This window comes from Scyliorhinus torazame, unplaced genomic scaffold (assembly GCF_047496885.1).
Source record: "Scyliorhinus torazame isolate Kashiwa2021f unplaced genomic scaffold, sScyTor2.1 scaffold_728, whole genome shotgun sequence".
Lineage (NCBI taxonomy): Eukaryota > Metazoa > Chordata > Chondrichthyes > Carcharhiniformes > Scyliorhinidae > Scyliorhinus > Scyliorhinus torazame.
In genome coordinates this window covers 86273-105920 of record NW_027308455.1, presented here as the reverse complement: position 1 = coordinate 105920, position 19648 = coordinate 86273, and the positions used below count along the sequence as shown (strand labels likewise).

Here is a 19648-nt window from a genome sequence, read left to right as displayed (position 1 = left end):
GGAATAATTTACCGAGCACTGAGACGCAGCGACTGGGGTGGGAAGTGGGAAAAATTGGGTGGATCCTTCACTGGGCCTTGGCGCCCTGTTCCTCTGGCGATTCGCTGCGTGATAACCTTTCTGAATTTCCCCAGGAGCGCCTGTACGGCCCGAAGTGCGCCAGGCACTGCGACTGTGACAAGGTGGAGAGATGCGACCACGTAACCGGACACTGTTACTGTGCCCCGGGATGGAGAGGTAGGAAGGCCTCCAGGCCTGCCTCGGGCCGAAGCCCAGGAATTCCGCGGGAAACCGTTTCCCCAATTAAATATACCGCGGGAAAGGAGAGGCCCACATTTTGTTTGGTCCCATCACTCGTCGGAGATTGCTCTCAATGCCAAGTTGGAGATTGGAGGTGTGCTATTGGTCCAGTGATTTAGGTACTGAACCATTTAAAAATGGTGGACTGTCCCCTCTTGATCAGGCGGGCGTGTACCTCCAATAAGCAGCTTTGTTGGAAAGCGGACTGCACCAAACAGTCTACAGAGTCTATTTAAATGGGGTCTCCGACATATTACAGCAAACAAATCTATTAAACAGATGAACTACGGCAAACGTAACTGTCGCGACTCCCGATGATAGCAGGGGTATTTGATAGCACATACAGTGCAGAAGGAGGCCATTCGGCCCATTGAGTCCTCACTTCCACCCTATCCCCGCAACCCAATAACCCCTCCTAACCTTTTTTTTTACACTAAGGGCAATTTAGCATGGCCAATCCACCTAACCTGCACATCTTTGGACTGTGGGAGGAAACCGGAGCACCCGGAGGAAACCCACGCACACACGGGGAGGACGTGCAGACTCCGCACAGACAGTGAGCTCCCGGGGGAGGTGGGGGGTTGCGCGTGACCGTGATGTTACAGCGGGACCTCTGATCTGTGTTTCTCTGTGTTGGGGGGGGGGTCGTGGGGCAGGTCAGCGGTGCGATCTCGCCTGCGAGTCCGGATTCTGGGGACGGGACTGCGCCTCGTGGTGTAGCTGCCAGAAGGAAGCCAGGTGCCTCCCAGAGAATGGGACCTGCCTATGCCCCCCGGGGTACAGGGGCCGGACCTGCCAGCACAGTGAGTACCCGCGCACAGCCGCCATTCGACAGGGTGAGGCATCGCAGGACGTGAATCGGGCAGACGTGGAGGGGGATGTCTTCCTTGGGCGCCCTCGTCACAGGCCCACCTCAAAACCCAAATTCAGCCTGACCGGAGCGAGGCTTACTGGAGAGGATTGGTTAGAATGGGCCAACCCCCAGAGTGAGCTCCACCCCCCCGAGACAGCTCCGCCCCCCCGAGAGAGCTCCGCCCCCCCGAGAGAGCTCCGCCCCCCAGAGTGAGCTCCACCCCCCCGAGACAGCTCCGCTCACCCCAGAGAGAGCTCCGCCCCCCGAGAGAGCTCCGCCCCCCCACAGGGAGAGCTCCGCCCCCCCACAGGGAGAGCTCCGCCCCCACAGAGAGAGCTCCGCCCCCCCAGAGAGAGCTCCGCCCTCCAGAGAGAGCTCCGCCCCCCCCAGAGAGAGCTCCGCCCCCCCAGAGAGAGCTCCGCCCCCCCAGAGAGAGCTCCGCCCCCCCCCCAGAGAGAGCTCCGCCCCCCCCAGAGAGAGCTCCGCCCCCCCCAGAAAGAGCTCCGCCCCCCCCAGAAAGAGCTCCGCCCCCCCCCAGAAAGAGATCCGCCCCCCCCCAGAGAGAGCTCCGCCCCCCCCAGAGAGAGCTCCGCCCCCCCCAGAGAGAGCTCCGCCCCCCCCAGAGAGAGCTCCGCCCCCCCCAGAGAGAGCTCCGCCCCCCCCAGAGAGAGCTCCGCCCCCCCCAGAGAGAGCTCCGCCCCCCCCAGAGAGAGCTCCGCCCCCCCCAGAGAGAGCTCCGCCCCCCCCAGAGAGAGCTCCGCCCCCCCCAGAGAGAGCTCCGCCCCCCCCAGAGAGAGCTCCGCCCCCCCCAGAGAGAGCTCCGCCCCCCCCAGAGAGAGCTCCGCCCCCCCCAGAGAGAGCTCCGCCCCCCCCAGAAAGAGCTCCGCCCCCCCCAGAAAGAGCTCCGCCCCCCCCCAGAGAGAGATCCGCCCCCCCCAGAGAGAGATCCGCCCCCCCCAGAGAGAGCTCCGCCCCCCCCAGAGAGAGCTCCGCCCCCCCCAGAGAGAGCTCCGCCCCCCCCCAGAAAGAGCTCCGCCCCCCCCCAGAAAGAGCTCCGCCCCCCCCCAGAAAGAGCTCCGCCCCCCCCCAGAAAGAGCTCCGCCCCCCCCAGAGAGAGATCGGCCCCCCCCAGAAAGAGCTCCGCCCCCCCCCAGAAAGAGCTCCGGCCCCCCCAGAAAGAGCTCCGCCCCCCCCAGAAAGAGCTCCGCCCCCCCAGAAAGAGCTCCGCCCCCCCAGAAAGAGCTCCGCCCCCCCAGAGAGAGCTCTGCCCTCCACAGAGAGAGCTCCGCCCCCACAGAGAGAGCTCTGCCCCCACAGAGAGAGCTCCGCCCCCCCAGAGAGAGCTCCGCCCCCCCCAGAGAGAGCTCTGCCCTCCACAGAGAGAGCTCTGCCCTCCACAGAGAGAGCTCCGCCCCCCCCAGAGAGAGCTCTGCCCCCCCCCAGAGAGAGCTCCGCCCCCACAGAGAGAGCTCCGCCCCCACAGAGAGAGCTCCGGCCCCCCCAGAAAGAGCTCCGCCCCCCCCAGAAAGAGCTCCGCCCCCCCAGAAAGAGCTCCGCCCCCCCAGAAAGAGCTCCGCCCCCCCAGAGAGAGCTCTGCCCTCCACAGAGAGAGCTCCGCCCCCACAGAGAGAGCTCTGCCCCCACAGAGAGAGCTCCGCCCCCCCAGAGAGAGCTCCGCCCCCCCCAGAGAGAGCTCTGCCCTCCACAGAGAGAGCTCCGCCCCCCACAGAGAGAGCTCTGCCCCCACAGAGAGAGCTCCGCCCCCCCAGAGAGAGCTCCGCCCCCCCCCCAGAGAGAGCTCTGCCCTCCACAGAGAGAGCTCCGCCCCCCCCAGAGAGAGCTCTGCCCCCCCCCAGAGAGAGCTCCGCCCCCACAGAGAGAGCTCCGCCCCCCCCAGAGAGAGCTCTGCCCTCCACAGAGAGAGCTCTGCCCTCCACAGAGAGAGCTCTGCCCCCACAGAGAGAGCTCCGCCCCCACAGAGAGCTCCTCCCCCCCAGAGAGAGCTCCGCCCCCCCCAGAGAGAGCTCCGCCCTCCACAGAGAGAGCTCCGCCCCCCCAGAGAGAGCTCTGCCCTCCACAGAGAGAGCTCTGCCCTCCACAGAGAGAGCTCTGCCCCCACAGAGAGAGCTCCGCCCCCACAGAGAGCTCCTCCCCCCCAGAGAGAGCTCCGCCCCCCCCAGAGAGAGCTCTGCCCTCCACAGAGAGAGCTCCGCCCCCCCAGAGAGAGCTCCGCCCCCACAGAGAGAGCTCCGCCCCCACAGAGAGCTCCTCCCCCCCAGAGAGAGCTCCGCCCCCCCCAGAGAGAGCTCCGCCCTCCACAGAGAGAGCTCCGCCCCCCCAGAGAGAGCTCTGCCCTCCACAGAGAGAGCTCTGCCCTCCACAGAGAGAGCTCCGCCCCCCCCAGAGAGAGCTCTGCCCCCACAGAGAGCTCCTCCCCCCCAGAGAGAGCTCCGCCCCCCCCCAGAGAGAGCTCTGCCCCCACAGAGAGAGCTCTGCCCCCCCCCCAGAGAGAGCTCCGCCCCCCCCAGAGAGAGCTCTGCCCCCACAGAGAGAGCTCCGCCCCCACAGAGAGCTCCTCCCCCCCAGAGAGAGCTCCGCCCCCCCCAGAGAGAGCTCTGCCCCCACAGAGAGAGCTCTGCCCCCCCCCAGAGAGAGCTCCGCCCCCCCCAGAGAGAGCTCTGCCCTCCACAGAGAGAGCTCCGCCCCCACAGAGAGAGCTCTGCCCCCACAGAGAGAGCTCCGCCCCCACAGAGAGAGCTCCGCCCCCACAGAGAGCTCCGCCCCCACAGAGAGCTCCGCCCCCCCAGAGAGAGCTCCGCCCCCCCAGAGAGAGCTCCGCCCCCCCCAGAGAGAGCTCCGCCCCCCCCAGAGAGAGCTCTGCCCCCCCAGAGAGAGCTCTGCCCCCACACAGAGAGAGCTCCGCCCCCCCACAGAGAGAGCTCCGCCCCCCCCAGAGAGAGCTCCGCCCCCCCAGAGAGAGCTCTGCCCTCCACAGAGAGAGCTCCGCCCCCCCACAGAGAGAGCTCCGCCCCCCCACAGAGAGAGCTCCGCCCCCCCCAGAGAGAGCTCCGCCCCCCCAGAGAGAGCTCTGCCCTCCACAGAGAGAGCTCCGCCCCCCCCAGAGAGAGCTCCTCCCCCCCCAGAGAGAGCTCCGCCCCCCCCAGAGAGAGCTCCGCCCCCCCAGAGAGCTCTGCCCCCCCCCACAGAGAGAGCTCCGCCCCCACAGAGAGCTCCGCCCCCCCCCAGAGAGAGCTCTGCCCTCCACAGAGAGAGCTCCGCCCCCCCAGAGAGAGCTCCGCCCCCACAGAGAGAGCTCCGCCCCCCCCAGAGAGAGCTCTGCCCCCACACAGAGAGAGCTCCGCCCCCCCACAGAGAGAGCTCCGCCCCCCCCAGAGAGAGCTCCGCCCCCCCCAGAGAGAGCTCCGCCCCCCCCAGAGAGAGCTCCTCCCCCCCCAGAGAGAGCTCCGCCCCCCCCAGAGAGAGCTCCGCCCCCCCAGAGAGCTCTGCCCCCCCCACAGAGAGAGCTCCGCCCCCACAGAGAGCTCCGCCCCCCCCCCAGAGAGAGCTCTGCCCTCCACAGAGAGAGCTCCACCCCCACAGAGAGAGCTCCGCCCCCACAGAGAGCTCCTCCCCCACAGAGAGAGCTCCGCCCCCCCAGAGAGAGCTCCGCCCCCCCAGAGAGAGCTCCGCCCCCACAGAGAGCTCTGCCCCCACAGAGAGCTCCGCCCCCACAGAGAGCTCCGCCCCACAGAGACAGCTCCGCCCCCCCAGAGAGAGCTCCGCCCCCCCCAGAGAGAGCTCTGCCCCCCCCCAGAGAGAGCTCCGCCCCCACAGAGAGAGCTCCCCCCCCCCCAGAGAGAGCTCCGCCCCCCAGAGAGAGCTCCGCGCCCCCCCCAGAGAGAGCTCCGCGCCCCCCCCAGAGAGAGCTCCGCGCCCCCCCCAGAGGGAGCTCCGCCCCCCTCAGAGAGAGCTCCGCCCCCCCCCAGAGAGAGCTCCGCCCCCCCAGAGAGAGCTCCGCCCCCCACAGAGAGAGCTCCGCCCCCCCACAGAGAGAGCTCCGCCCCCCCCCAGAGAGAGCTCTGACCCCACAGAGTGAGCTCCGCCCCAGTGTCAGCCCCTCCCCCAGTTTCCGCCCCACCCCCAGTTTCCGCCCCACCCCCAGTGTCAGCCCCTCCCCCAGTGTCAGCCCCTCCCCAGTGTCAGACCCTCCCCCAGTGTCAACCCCTCCCCCAGTGTCAGACCCTCCCCCAGTGTCAGACCCTCCCCCAGTGTCAACCCCTCCCCCAGTGTCAGCCCCTCCCCCAGTGTCAGCCCCTCCCCCAGTGTCAACCCCTCCCCCAGTGTCAGACCCTCCCCCAGTGGCCACCCCTCCCCCAGTAAAGCCCCTCCCCCAGTGCCAGCCCCTCCCCCAGTGCCAGCCCCTCCCCCAGTAAAGCCCCTCCCCAGTAAAGCCTCTCCCCCAGTAAAGCCCCTCCCCCATTGTCAACCCCTCCCCATTGTCAGCCCCTTCCCAAGTGTCAGCCCCTCCCCCAGTAAAGCCCCTCCCCCATTGTCAACCCCTCCCCCAGTGCCAGCCCCTCCCCCAGTAAAGCCCCTCCCCCAGTAAAGCCCCTCCCCAGTAAAGCCCTCCCCCAGTGTCAGCCGCTCCCCAGTGTCAGCCCCTCCCCCAGTGTCAGCCCCTCCCCCAGTAAAGCCCCTCCCCTATTGTCAGCCCCTCCCCCAGTGTCAGCCCCTCCCCCAGTGTCAGCCCCTCCCCCAGTGTCAGCCCCTCCCCCAGTGTCAGCCCCTCCCCCAGGGAAACCCCACCCCAACCCCCAGTAAAGCCCTCCCCCAGTGTCAGCCCCTCCCCAGTGTCAGCCGCTCCCCAGTGTCAGCCCCCTCCCCCAGTGTCAGCCGCTCCCCAGTGTCAGCCCCTCCCCATTGTCAGCCCCTCCCCCAGTAAAGTCCCTCCCCAGTAAAGTCCCTCCCCCAGTAAAGTCCCTCCCCCAGTAAAGCCCCTCCCCAGTAAAGCCCCTCCCCAGTGTCAGCCCCTCCCCAGTGTCAGCCCCTCCCCCAGTGTCAGCCCCTCCCCCAGTGTCAGCCGCTCCCCCAGTAAAGACCCTCCCCCAGTAAAGACCCTCCCCCAGTGTCAGCCGCTCCCCCAGTGTCAGCCGCTCCCCAGTGTCAGCCCCTCCCCAGTGTTAGCCCCTCCCCCAGTGTCAGCCCCTCCCCCAGTTTCCGCCCCCCCAGTGTCAGCCCCTCCCCAGTGTCAGCCCCTGCCCCAGTTTCCGCCCCTCCCCCAGTGTCAGCCCCTCCCCCAGTGTCAGCCCCTCCCCCAGTGTCAGCCCCTCCCCCAGTGTCAGCCCCTCCCTCAGTGTCAGCCCCTCCACAGTGTCAGCCCCTCCCACAGTGTCAGCCCCCCCATTGTCAGCCCCTCCCCAGTGTCAGTCCCTCCCCCAGTGTCAGCCCCTCCCCCAGTGTCAGCCCCTCCCCCAGTGTCAGCCCCTCCCCCAGTGTCAGTCCCTCCCCCAGTTTCCGCCCCCCCAGTGTCAGCCCCTCCCCCAGTGTCAGCCCCTCCCCCAGTGTCAGCCCCTCCCCAGTGTCAGTCCCTCCCCCAGTGTCAGTCCCTCCCCCAGTGTCAGTCCCTCCCCCAGTTTCCGCCCCCCCAGTGTCAGCTCCTCCCCAGTGTCAGCACCTCCCCCAGTGTCAGCCCCTCCCCCAGTGCCAGCCCCTCCCCCAGTATCAGCCCCTCCCCCAGTATCAGCCCCTCCCCCAGTATCAGCCCCTCCCCAGTGTCAGCCCCTCCCCCAGTGTCAGCCCCTCCCCAGTGACAGCCCCTCCCCATTGTCAACCCCTCCCCCAGTGTCAGCCCCTCCCCCAGTGTCTGCCCCTCCCCAGTGTCTGCCCCTCCCCAGTGCCTGCCCCTACCCAGTGCCAGCCCCTCCCCCAGTAAAGCCCCTCCCCCAGTGTCAGCCCCTCCCCCAGTCTCAGCCCCTCCCCCAGTGTCAGCCCCACCCCCAGTGTCAGCCCCTCCCCCAGTGTCTGCCCCTACCCAGTGCCAGCCCCTCCCCATTGTCAACCCCTCCCCCAGTGTCAGCCCCTCCCCCAGTGTCAGCCCCTCCCCCAGGGAAACCCCACCCCCACCCCCCAGTAAAGCCCCTCCCCCAGTGTCAGCCCCTCCCCATTGTCAGCCGCTCCCCAGTGTCAGCCCCTCCCCCAGTGTCAGCCGCTCCCTCAGTGTCAGGCCCTCCCCCAGTGTCAGCCCCTCCACCAGTGTAGCCCCTCCACCAGTGTAGCCCCTCCACCAGTGCCAGCCCCTCCCCCAGTGCCAGCCCCTCCCCCAGTGTAGCCCCTCCCCCAGTGTAGCCCCTCCCCCAGTGTAGCCCCTACCCCAGTAAAGCCCCTCCCCAGTAAAGCCCCTCCCCCAGTGTCAGCCGCTCCCCAGTGTCAGCCCCTCCCCCAGTGTCAGCCCCTCCCCCAGTGTCAGCCCCTCCCCCAGTGTCAGCCCCTCCCTCAGTGTCAGCCCCTCCCCAGTAAAGCCACTCCCCAGTGTCAGCCGCTCCCCAGTGTCAGCATCTCCCACAGTGTCAGCCCCCCCAGTGTCAGCCCCTTCCCCAGTGTCAGCCCCTCCCCCAGTGTCAGCCCCTCCCCCAGTGTCAGCCCCTCCCCAGTGTCAGCCCCTCCCAGTGCCAGCCCCTCCCCAGTGTCAGCCCCTCCCCCAGTGTCAGCCCCTCCCCAGTAAAGCCCCTCCCCCAGTGTCAGCCCCTCCCCCAGTGTCAGCCCCTCCCCCAGTGTCAGTCCCTCCCCCAGTGTCAGCCCCTCCCCCCGTTTTGCCCCCACCAACAATGCCCATTTTCACCCTCGTGTCCTTCGGCCGACACGCCCCCAGGCCCATCTGGTCCGCTGGGGAAACCCTCGCCCGTCACCCCCGACCCTCTCAAAGGCACATCTCCCGGTTTCCCTCCCCGTCTCGGAAACCTCAGCCCATCTCAACATCTGCAGCCCCCCCCCCACACCAACATCACCCCACAAACCCGCTCCAAGCTCGCTGACCGCACACCGCCTTCCCCTACACCCCTCCCTATCTCTGTAACCTCCTCCAGCCCCGACACCCCCTCCCTATCTCTGTAACCTCCTCCAGACCCTACACCCCCTCCCTATCTCTGTAACCACCTCCAGCCCCTACACCCCCTCCCTATCTCTGTAACCATCTCCAGCCCCTACACCCCTCCCTATCTCTGTAACCTCCTCAAGCCCCTACACCCCCTCCCCCAGTGTCAGCTGCTCCCCAGTGTCAGCCCCTCCCCAGTGTCAGCCCCTCCCCCAGTGTCAGCCCCTCCCCCAGTGTCAGCTGCTCCCGTGTCAGCCCCTCCCCAGTGTCAGCCCCTCCCCCAGTGTCAGCCCCTCCCCCAGTGTCAGCCCCTCCCCCATTGTCAGCCCCTCCCCCATTGTCAGCCCCTCCCCCAGTGTCAGCCGCTCCCCAGTAAAGCCCCTCCCCCAGTAAAGCCCCTCCCCCAGTGTCAGCCCCTCCCCAGTGTCAGCCGCTCCCCAGTGTCAGCCGCTCCCCAGTGTCAGCCCCTCCCCAGTGTCGACCCTTCCCCAGTGTCAGCCCCTCCCCCAGTGTCAGCCCCTCCCCCAGTGTCAGCCGCTCCCCCAGTGTCAGCCCCTCCCCCAGTGTCAGCCCCTCCCCCAGTGTCAGCCCCTCCCCAGTGTCAGCCCCTCCCCCAGTGTCAGCCCCTCCCCCAGTGTCAGCCCCTCCCCAGTGTCAGCCCCTCCCCCAGTGTCAGCCCCTCCCCCAGTGTCAGCCCCTCCCCCCGTTTTGCCCCCACCAACAATGCCCATTTTCACCCTCGTGTCCTTCGGCCACACGCTCCCCAGGCCCATCTGGTCCGCTGGGGAAACCCTCGCCCGTCACCCCCGACCCTCTCAAAGGCACATCTCCCGGTTTCCCCTCCCCGTCTCGGAAACCTCAGCCCATCTCAACATCTGCAGCCCCCCCCCCACACCAACATCACCCCACAAACCCGCTCCAAGCTCGCTGACCGCACACCGCCTTCCCCTACACCCCTCCCTATCTCTGTAACCTCCTCCAGCCCCGACACCCCCTCCCTATCTCTGTAACCTCCTCCAGACCCTACACCCCCTCCCTATCTCTGTAACCTCCTCCAGCCCCTACACCCCCTCCCTATCTCTGTAACCTCCTCCAGCCCCTACACCCCCTCCCTATCTCTGTAACCTCCTCCAGCCCCTACACCCCCTCCCTATCTCTGTAACCTCCTCCAGCCCCTACACCCCCTCCCTATCCCTGTAACCTCCTCCAGCCCCTACAACCCTCCCTATCTCTGTACCCTCCTCCAGCCCCTACACCCCCTCCCTATCTCTGTAACCTCCTCCAGCCCCTACACCCCCTCCCTATCTCTGTAACCTCCTCCAGCCCCTACACCCCCTCCCTTTCTCTGTAACCTCCTCCAGCCCCTACACCCCCTCCCTATCCCTGTAACCTCCTCCAGCCCCTACACCCCCTCCCTATCTCTGTAACCTCCTCCAGACCCTACACCCCCTCCCTATCTCTGTAACCTCCTCCAGCCCCTACACCCCCTCCCTATCTCTGTAACCTCCTCCAGCCCCTACACCCCCTCCCTATCTCTGTAACCTCCTCCAACCCCTACACCCCCTCCCTATCTCTGTAACCTCCTCCAGCCCCTACACCCCCTCCCTATCTCTGTAACCCCCTCCAGCCCCTACACCCCCTCCCTATCTCTGTAACCTCCTCCAGCCCCTACACCCCCTCCCTATCTCTGTAACCGCCTCCAGCCCCTACACCCCCTCCCTATCTCTGTAACCTCCTCCAGCCCCTACACCCCCTCCCTATCTCTGTAACCTCCTCCAGTCCCTACACCCCCTCCCTATCTCTGTAACCTCCTCCAGCCCCTACACCCCCTCCCTATCTCTGTAACCTCCTCCAGCCCCTACACCCCCTCCCTATCTCTGTGACCTCCTCCTGCCCCTACACCACCTCCCTATCTCTGTAACCTCCTCCAGCCCCTACACCACCTCCCTATCTCTGTAACCTCCTCCAGACCCTACACCCCCTCCCTATCTCTGTAACCTCCTCCAGCCCCTACACCCCCTCCCTATTTCTGTAACCTCCTCCAGCCCCTACACCCCCTCCCTGTCTCTGTAACCTCCTCCAGCCCCTACACCCCCTCCCTATCTCTGTAACCTCCTCCAGCTCCTACACCCCCTCCCTATCTCTGTAAACTCCTCCAACCCCTACACCCCCTCCCTATCTCTGTAACCTCCTCCAGCCCCTACACCCCCTCCCTTTCTCTGTAACCTCTTCCAGCCCCTACACCCCCTCCCTATCTCTGTAACCTCCTCCAACCCCTACACCCCCCTCCCTATCTCTGTAACCTCCTCCAGTCCCTACACCCCCTCCCTATCTCTGTAACCTCCTCCAGTCCCTACACCCCCTCCCTATCTCTGTAAACTCCTCCAGCCCCTAGACCCCCTCCCTATCTCTGTAACCTCCTCCAGCCCCTACACCCCCTCCCTATCTCTGTGACCTCCTCCAGCCCCTACACCCCCTCCCTATCTCTGTAACCTCCTCCAGCCCCTACACCCCCTCCCTATCTCTGTAACCTCCTCCATCCCTGACGCCCCCTCCCTATCTCTGTAACCTCCTCCAGCCCCTACACCCCCTCCCTATCTCTGTAACCTCCTCCAGCTCCTACACCCTCTCCCTATCTCTGTAACCTCCTCCTGCCCCTACACCGCCTCCCTATCTCTGTAACCTCCTCCAGCCCCTACACCCCCTCCCTATCTCTGTAACCTCCTCCAGCCCCTCCCTATCTCTGTAACCTCCTCCAGCCCCTACACCCCCTCCCTATCTCTGTAACCTCCTCCAGCCCCTATACCCCCCTCCCTATCTCTGTAACCTCCTCCAGCCCCTACAACCCCTCCCGATCTCTGTAACCTCCTCCAGCCCCTACACACCCTCCCTATCTCTGTAACCTCCTCCAGCCCCTACACCCTTGTCCCTATCTCTGTAACCTCCTCCAGCCCCTACATCCCCTCCCTATCTCTGTAACCTCCTCCAGCCCCTCCCTATCTCTGTAACCTCCTCCAGCACCTACATCCCCTCCCTATCTCTGTAACCTCCTCCAGCCCCTACATCCCCTCCCTATCTCTGTAACCTCCTCCAGCCCCTACATCCCCTCCCTATCTCTGTAACCTCCTCCAGCCCCTCCCTATCTCTGTAACCTCCTCCAGCCCCTACATCCCCTCCCTATCTCTGTAACTTCCTCCAGCCCCTCCCTATCTCAGGAACCTCCTCCAGCCCCTACACCCCCTCCCTATCTCTGTAACCTCCTCCAGCCCCTACATCCCCTCCCTATCTCTGTAACCTCCTCCAGCCCCTCCCTATCTCTGTAACCTCCTCCAGCCCCTCCCTATCTCTGTAACCTCCTCCAGCCCCGACACCCCCTCCCTATCTCTGTAACCTCCTCCAGTCCCTACACCCCCTCCCTATCTCTGTAACCTCCTCCAGCCCCGACACCCCCTCCCTATCTCTGTAACCTCCTCCAGTCCCTACACCCCCTCCCTATCTCTGTAACCTCCTCCAGCCCCTACACACCCTCCCTATCTCTGTAACCTCCTCCAGCCCCTCCCTATCTCTGTAACCTCCTCCAGCCCCTACATCCCCTCCCTATCTCTGTACCCTCCTCCAGCCCCTACACACCCTCCCTATCTCTGTAACCTCCTCCAGCCCCTCCCTATCTCTGTAACCTCCTCCAGCCCCTACACCCCCTCACTACCTCTGTAACCTCCTCCAGCCCCTACATCCCCTCCCTATCTCTGTAACCTCCTCCAGCCCCTACACACCCTCCCTATCTCTGTAACCTCCTCCAGCCCCTCCCTATCTCTGTAACCTCCTCCAGCCCCTACAGCCCCTCCCTATCTCTGTAACCTCCAGCTCCTACACCCCCTCCCTATCTCTGTAACCTCCTCCAGCCCCTACACCCCCTCCCTATCTCTGTAACTCCCTCCAGCCCCTACACCCTCTCCCTATCACAGTAACCTCCTCCAGACCCTACACCCCCTCCCTATCTCTGTAACCTCCTCCAACCCCTACACCCCCTCCCTATCTCTGTAACCTCCTCCAGCCCCTACACCCCCTCCCTATCTCTGTAACCCCCTCCAGCCCCTACACCCCCTCCCTATCTCTGTAACCTCCTCCAGCCCCTACACCCCCTCCCTATCTCTGTAACCGCCTCCAGCCCCTACACCCCCTCCCTATCTCTGTAACCTCCTCCAGCCCCTACACCCCCTCCCTATCTCTGTAACCTCCTCCAGTCCCTACACCCCCTCCCTATCTCTGTAACCTCCTCCAGCCCCTACACCCCCTCCCTATCTCTGTAACCTCCTCCAGCCCCTACACCCCCTCCCTATCTCTGTGACCTCCTCCTGCCCCTACACCACCTCCCTATCTCTGTAACCTCCTCCAGCCCCTACACCACCTCCCTATCTCTGTAACCTCCTCCAGACCCTACACCCCCTCCCTATCTCTGTAACCTCCTCCAGCCCCTACACCCCCTCCCTATTTCTGTAACCTCCTCCAGCCCCTACACCCCCTCCCTGTCTCTGTAACCTCCTCCAGCCCCTACACCCCCTCCCTATCTCTGTAACCTCCTCCAGCTCCTACACCCCCTCCCTATCTCTGTAAACTCCTCCAACCCCTACACCCCCTCCCTATCTCTGTAACCTCCTCCAGCCCCTACACCCCCTCCCTTTCTCTGTAACCTCTTCCAGCCCCTACACCCCCTCCCTATCTCTGTAACCTCCTCCAACCCCTACACCCCCCTCCCTATCTCTGTAACCTCCTCCAGTCCCTACACCCCCTCCCTATCTCTGTAACCTCCTCCAGTCCCTACACCCCCTCCCTATCTCTGTAAACTCCTCCAGCCCCTAGACCCCCTCCCTATCTCTGTAACCTCCTCCAGCCCCTACACCCCCTCCCTATCTCTGTGACCTCCTCCAGCCCCTACACCCCCTCCCTATCTCTGTAACCTCCTCCAGCCCCTACACCCCCTCCCTATCTCTGTAACCTCCTCCATCCCTGACGCCCCCTCCCTATCTCTGTAACCTCCTCCAGCCCCTACACCCCCTCCCTATCTCTGTAACCTCCTCCAGCTCCTACACCCTCTCCCTATCTCTGTAACCTCCTCCTGCCCCTACACCGCCTCCCTATCTCTGTAACCTCCTCCAGCCCCTACACCCCCTCCCTATCTCTGTAACCTCCTCCAGCCCCTCCCTATCTCTGTAACCTCCTCCAGCCCCTACACCCCCTCCCTATCTCTGTAACCTCCTCCAGCCCCTATACCCCCCTCCCTATCTCTGTAACCTCCTCCAGCCCCTACAACCCCTCCCGATCTCTGTAACCTCCTCCAGCCCCTACACACCCTCCCTATCTCTGTAACCTCCTCCAGCCCCTACACCCTTGTCCCTATCTCTGTAACCTCCTCCAGCCCCTACATCCCCTCCCTATCTCTGTAACCTCCTCCAGCCCCTCCCTATCTCTGTAACCTCCTCCAGCACCTACATCCCCTCCCTATCTCTGTAACCTCCTCCAGCCCCTACATCCCCTCCCTATCTCTGTAACCTCCTCCAGCCCCTACATCCCCTCCCTATCTCTGTAACCTCCTCCAGCCCCTCCCTATCTCTGTAACCTCCTCCAGCCCCTACATCCCCTCCCTATCTCTGTAACTTCCTCCAGCCCCTCCCTATCTCAGGAACCTCCTCCAGCCCCTACACCCCCTCCCTATCTCTGTAACCTCCTCCAGCCCCTACATCCCCTCCCTATCTCTGTAACCTCCTCCAGCCCCTCCCTATCTCTGTAACCTCCTCCAGCCCCTCCCTATCTCTGTAACCTCCTCCAGCCCCGACACCCCCTCCCTATCTCTGTAACCTCCTCCAGTCCCTACACCCCCTCCCTATCTCTGTAACCTCCTCCAGCCCCGACACCCCCTCCCTATCTCTGTAACCTCCTCCAGTCCCTACACCCCCTCCCTATCTCTGTAACCTCCTCCAGCCCCTACACACCCTCCCTATCTCTGTAACCTCCTCCAGCCCCTCCCTATCTCTGTAACCTCCTCCAGCCCCTACATCCCCTCCCTATCTCTGTACCCTCCTCCAGCCCCTACACACCCTCCCTATCTCTGTAACCTCCTCCAGCCCCTCCCTATCTCTGTAACCTCCTCCAGCCCCTACACCCCCTCACTACCTCTGTAACCTCCTCCAGCCCCTACATCCCCTCCCTATCTCTGTAACCTCCTCCAGCCCCTACACACCCTCCCTATCTCTGTAACCTCCTCCAGCCCCTCCCTATCTCTGTAACCTCCTCCAGCCCCTACAGCCCCTCCCTATCTCTGTAACCTCCAGCTCCTACACCCCCTCCCTATCTCTGTAACCTCCTCCAGCCCCTACACCCCCTCCCTATCTCTGTAACCTCCTCCAGCCCCTACACCCCCTCCCTATCTCTGTAACCCCCTCCAGCCCCTACACCCCCTCCCTATCTCTGTAACCTCCTCCAGCCCCTACACCCCCTCCCTATCTCTGTAACCGCCTCCAGCCCCTACACCCCCTCCCTATCTCTGTAACCTCCTCCAGCCCCTACACCCCCTCCCTATCTCTGTAACCTCCTCCAGTCCCTACACCCCCTCCCTATCTCTGTAACCTCCTCCAGCCCCTACACCCCCTCCCTATCTCTGTAACCTCCTCCAGCCCCTACACCCCCTCCCTATCTCTGTGACCTCCTCCTGCCCCTACACCACCTCCCTATCTCTGTAACCTCCTCCAGCCCCTACACCACCTCCCTATCTCTGTAACCTCCTCCAGACCCTACACCCCCTCCCTATCTCTGTAACCTCCTCCAGCCCCTACACCCCCTCCCTATTTCTGTAACCTCCTCCAGCCCCTACACCCCCTCCCTGTCTCTGTAACCTCCTCCAGCCCCTACACCCCCTCCCTATCTCTGTAACCTCCTCCAGCTCCTACACCCCCTCCCTATCTCTGTAAACTCCTCCAACCCCTACACCCCCTCCCTATCTCTGTAACCTCCTCCAGCCCCTACACCCCCTCCCTTTCTCTGTAACCTCTTCCAGCCCCTACACCCCCTCCCTATCTCTGTAACCTCCTCCAACCCCTACACCCCCCTCCCTATCTCTGTAACCTCCTCCAGTCCCTACACCCCCTCCCTATCTCTGTAACCTCCTCCAGTCCCTACACCCCCTCCCTATCTCTGTAAACTCCTCCAGCCCCTAGACCCCCTCCCTATCTCTGTAACCTCCTCCAGCCCCTACACCCCCTCCCTATCTCTGTGACCTCCTCCAGCCCCTACACCCCCTCCCTATCTCTGTAACCTCCTCCAGCCCCTACACCCCCTCCCTATCTCTGTAACCTCCTCCATCCCTGACGCCCCCTCCCTATCTCTGTAACCTCCTCCAGCCCCTACACCCCCTCCCTATCTCTGTAACCTCCTCCAGCTCCTACACCCTCTCCCTATCTCTGTAACCTCCTCCTGCCCCTACACCGCCTCCCTATCTCTGTAACCTCCTCCAGCCCCTACACCCCCTCCCTATCTCTGTAACCTCCTCCAGCCCCTCCCTATCTCTGTAACCTCCTCCAGCCCCTACACCCCCTCCCTATCTCTGTAACCTCCTCCAGCCCCTATACCCCCCTCCCTATCTCTGTAACCTCCTCCAGCCCCTACAACCCCTCCCGATCTCTGTAACCTCCTCCAGCCCCTACACACCCTCCCTATCTCTGTAACCTCCTCCAGCCCCTACACCCTTGTCCCTATCTCTGTAACCTCCTCCAGCCCCTACATCCCCTCCCTATCTCTGTAACCTCCTCCAGCCCCTCCCTATCTCTGTAACCTCCTCCAGCACCTACATCCCCTCCCTATCTCTGTAACCTCCTCCAGCCCCTACATCCCCTCCCTATCTCTGTAACCTCCTCCAGCCCCTACATCCCCTCCCTATCTCTGTAACCTCCTCCAGCCCCTCCCTATCTCTGTAACCTCCTCCAGCCCCTACATCCCCTCCCTATCTCTGTAACTTCCTCCAGCCCCTCCCTATCTCAGGAACCTCCTCCAGCCCCTACACCCCCTCCCTATCTCTGTAACCTCCTCCAGCCCCTACATCCCCTCCCTATCTCTGTAACCTCCTCCAGCCCCTCCCTATCTCTGTAACCTCCTCCAGCCCCTCCCTATCTCTGTAACCTCCTCCAGCCCCGACACCCCCTCCCTATCTCTGTAACCTCCTCCAGTCCCTACACCCCCTCCCTATCTCTGTAACCTCCTCCAGCCCCGACACCCCCTCCCTATCTCTGTAACCTCCTCCAGTCCCTACACCCCCTCCCTATCTCTGTAACCTCCTCCAGCCCCTACACACCCTCCCTATCTCTGTAACCTCCTCCAGCCCCTCCCTATCTCTGTAACCTCCTCCAGCCCCTACATCCCCTCCCTATCTCTGTACCCTCCTCCAGCCCCTACACACCCTCCCTATCTCTGTAACCTCCTCCAGCCCCTCCCTATCTCTGTAACCTCCTCCAGCCCCTACACCCCCTCACTACCTCTGTAACCTCCTCCAGCCCCTACATCCCCTCCCTATCTCTGTAACCTCCTCCAGCCCCTACACACCCTCCCTATCTCTGTAACCTCCTCCAGCCCCTCCCTATCTCTGTAACCTCCTCCAGCCCCTACAGCCCCTCCCTATCTCTGTAACCTCCAGCTCCTACACCCCCTCCCTATCTCTGTAACCTCCTCCAGCCCCTACACCCCCTCCCTATCTCTGTAACTCCCTCCAGCCCCTACACCCTCTCCCTATCACAGTAACCTCCTCCAGACCCTACACCCCCTCCCTATCTCTGTAACCTCCTCCAACCCCTACACCCCCTCCCTATCTCTGTAACCTCCTCCAGCCCCTACACCCCCTCCCTATCTCTGTAACCCCCTCCAGCCCCTACACCCCCTCCCTATCTCTGTAACCTCCTCCAGCCCCTACACCCCCTCCCTATCTCTGTAACCGCCTCCAGCCCCTACACCCCCTCCCTATCTCTGTAACCTCCTCCAGCCCCTACACCCCCTCCCTATCTCTGTAACCTCCTCCAGTCCCTACACCCCCTCCCTATCTCTGTAACCTCCTCCAGCCCCTACACCCCCTCCCTATCTCTGTAACCTCCTCCAGCCCCTACACCCCCTCCCTATCTCTGTGACCTCCTCCTGCCCCTACACCACCTCCCTATCTCTGTAACCTCCTCCAGCCCCTACACCACCTCCCTATCTCTGTAACCTCCTCCAGACCCTACACCCCCTCCCTATCTCTGTAACCTCCTCCAGCCCCTACACCCCCTCCCTATTTCTGTAACCTCCTCCAGCCCCTACACCCCCTCCCTGTCTCTGTAACCTCCTCCAGCCCCTACACCCCCTCCCTATCTCTGTAACCTCCTCCAGCTCCTACACCCCCTCCCTATCTCTGTAAACTCCTCCAACCCCTACACCCCCTCCCTATCTCTGTAACCTCCTCCAGCCCCTACACCCCCTCCCTTTCTCTGTAACCTCTTCCAGCCCCTACACCCCCTCCCTATCTCTGTAACCTCCTCCAACCCCTACACCCCCCTCCCTATCTCTGTAACCTCCTCCAGTCCCTACACCCCCTCCCTATCTCTGTAACCTCCTCCAGTCCCTACACCCCCTCCCTATCTCTGTAAACTCCTCCAGCCCCTAGACCCCCTCCCTATCTCTGTAACCTCCTCCAGCCCCTACACCCCCTCCCTATCTCTGTGACCTCCTCCAGCCCCTACACCCCCTCCCTATCTCTGTAACCTCCTCCAGCCCCTACACCCCCTCCCTATCTCTGTAACCTCCTCCATCCCTGACGCCCCCTCCCTATCTCTGTAACCTCCTCCAGCCCCTACACCCCCTCCCTATCTCTGTAACCTCCTCCAGCTCCTACACCCTCTCCCTATCTCTGTAACCTCCTCCTGCCCCTACACCGCCTCCCTATCTCTGTAACCTCCTCCAGCCCCTACACCCCCTCCCTATCTCTGTAACCTCCTCCAGCCCCTCCCTATCTCTGTAACCTCCTCCAGCCCCTACACCCCCTCCCTATCTCTGTAACCTCCTCCAGCCCCTATACCCCCCTCCCTATCTCTGTAACCTCCTCCAGCCCCTACAACCCCTCCCGATCTCTGTAACCTCCTCCAGCCCCTACACACCCTCCCTATCTCTGTAACCTCCTCCAGCCCCTACACCCTTGTCCCTATCTCTGTAACCTCCTCCAGCCCCTACATCCCCTCCCTATCTCTGTAACCTCCTCCAGCCCCTCCCTATCTCTGTAACCTCCTCCAGCACCTACATCCCCTCCCTATCTCTGTAACCTCCTCCAGCCCCTACATCCCCTCCCTATCTCTGTAACCTCCTCCAGCCCCTACATCCCCTCCCTATCTCTGTAACCTCCTCCAGCCCCTCCCTATCTCTGTAACCTCCTCCAGCCCCTACATCCCCTCCCTATCTCTGTAACTTCCTCCAGCCCCTCCCTATCTCAGGAACCTCCTCCAGCCCCTACACCCCCTCCCTATCTCTGTAACCTCCTCCAGCCCCTACATCCCCTCCCTATCTCTGTAACCTCCTCCAGCCCCTCCCTATCTCTGTAACCTCCTCCAGCCCCTCCCTATCTCTGTAACCTCCTCCAGCCCCGACACCCCCTCCCTATCTCTGTAACCTCCTCCAGTCCCTACACCCCCTCCCTATCTCTGTAACCTCCTCCAGCCCCGACACCCCCTCCCTATCTCTGTAACCTCCTCCAGTCCCTACACCCCCTCCCTATCTCTGTAACCTCCTCCAGCCCCTACACACCCTCCCTATCTCTGTAACCTCCTCCAGCCCCTCCCTATCTCTGTAACCTCCTCCAGCCCCTACATCCCCTCCCTATCTCTGTACCCTCCTCCAGCCCCTACACACCCTCCCTATCTCTGTAACCTCCTCCAGCCCCTCCCTATCTCTGTAACCTCCTCCAGCCCCTACACCCCCTCACTACCTCTGTAACCTCCTCCAGCCCCTACATCCCCTCCCTATCTCTGTAACCTCCTCCAGCCCCTACACACCCTCCCTATCTCTGTAACCTCCTCCAGCCCCTCCCTATCTCTGTAACCTCCTCCAGCCCCTACAGCCCCTCCCTATCTCTGTAACCTCCAGCTCCTACACCCCCTCCCTATCTCTGTAACCTCCTCCAGCCCCTACACCCCCTCCCTATCTCTGTAACTCCCTCCAGCCCCTACACCCTCTCCCTATCACAGTAACCTCCTCCAGACCCTACACCCCCCTCCCTATCTCTGTAACCTCCTCCAGCCCCTACACCCCCTCCCTATTTCTGTAACCTCCTCCAGCCCCTATACCACCTCCCTATCTCTGTAACCTCCTCCAGGCCCTACACCCCCTCCCTATCTCTGTAACCT

General features: G+C 63.5%; 1 protein-coding gene across 1 annotated transcript in view; it reads left to right on the top strand.

Moving 5' to 3' along the window:
- Positions 1 to 134: 134 nt before the first annotated feature.
- Positions 135 to 19648, top strand: part of LOC140406627 (uncharacterized) — a gene marked incomplete at both ends in the record, with an annotated part of 102747 nt that continues 83233 nt past the window's right edge. Inside the window, 2 exons of the mRNA XM_072494627.1 lie at positions 135 to 237; positions 957 to 1103. Of these exons, the coding sequence (XP_072350728.1) occupies positions 135 to 237; positions 957 to 1103 (250 nt within the window). The remainder of the gene's footprint in view (positions 238 to 956; positions 1104 to 19648) is intronic.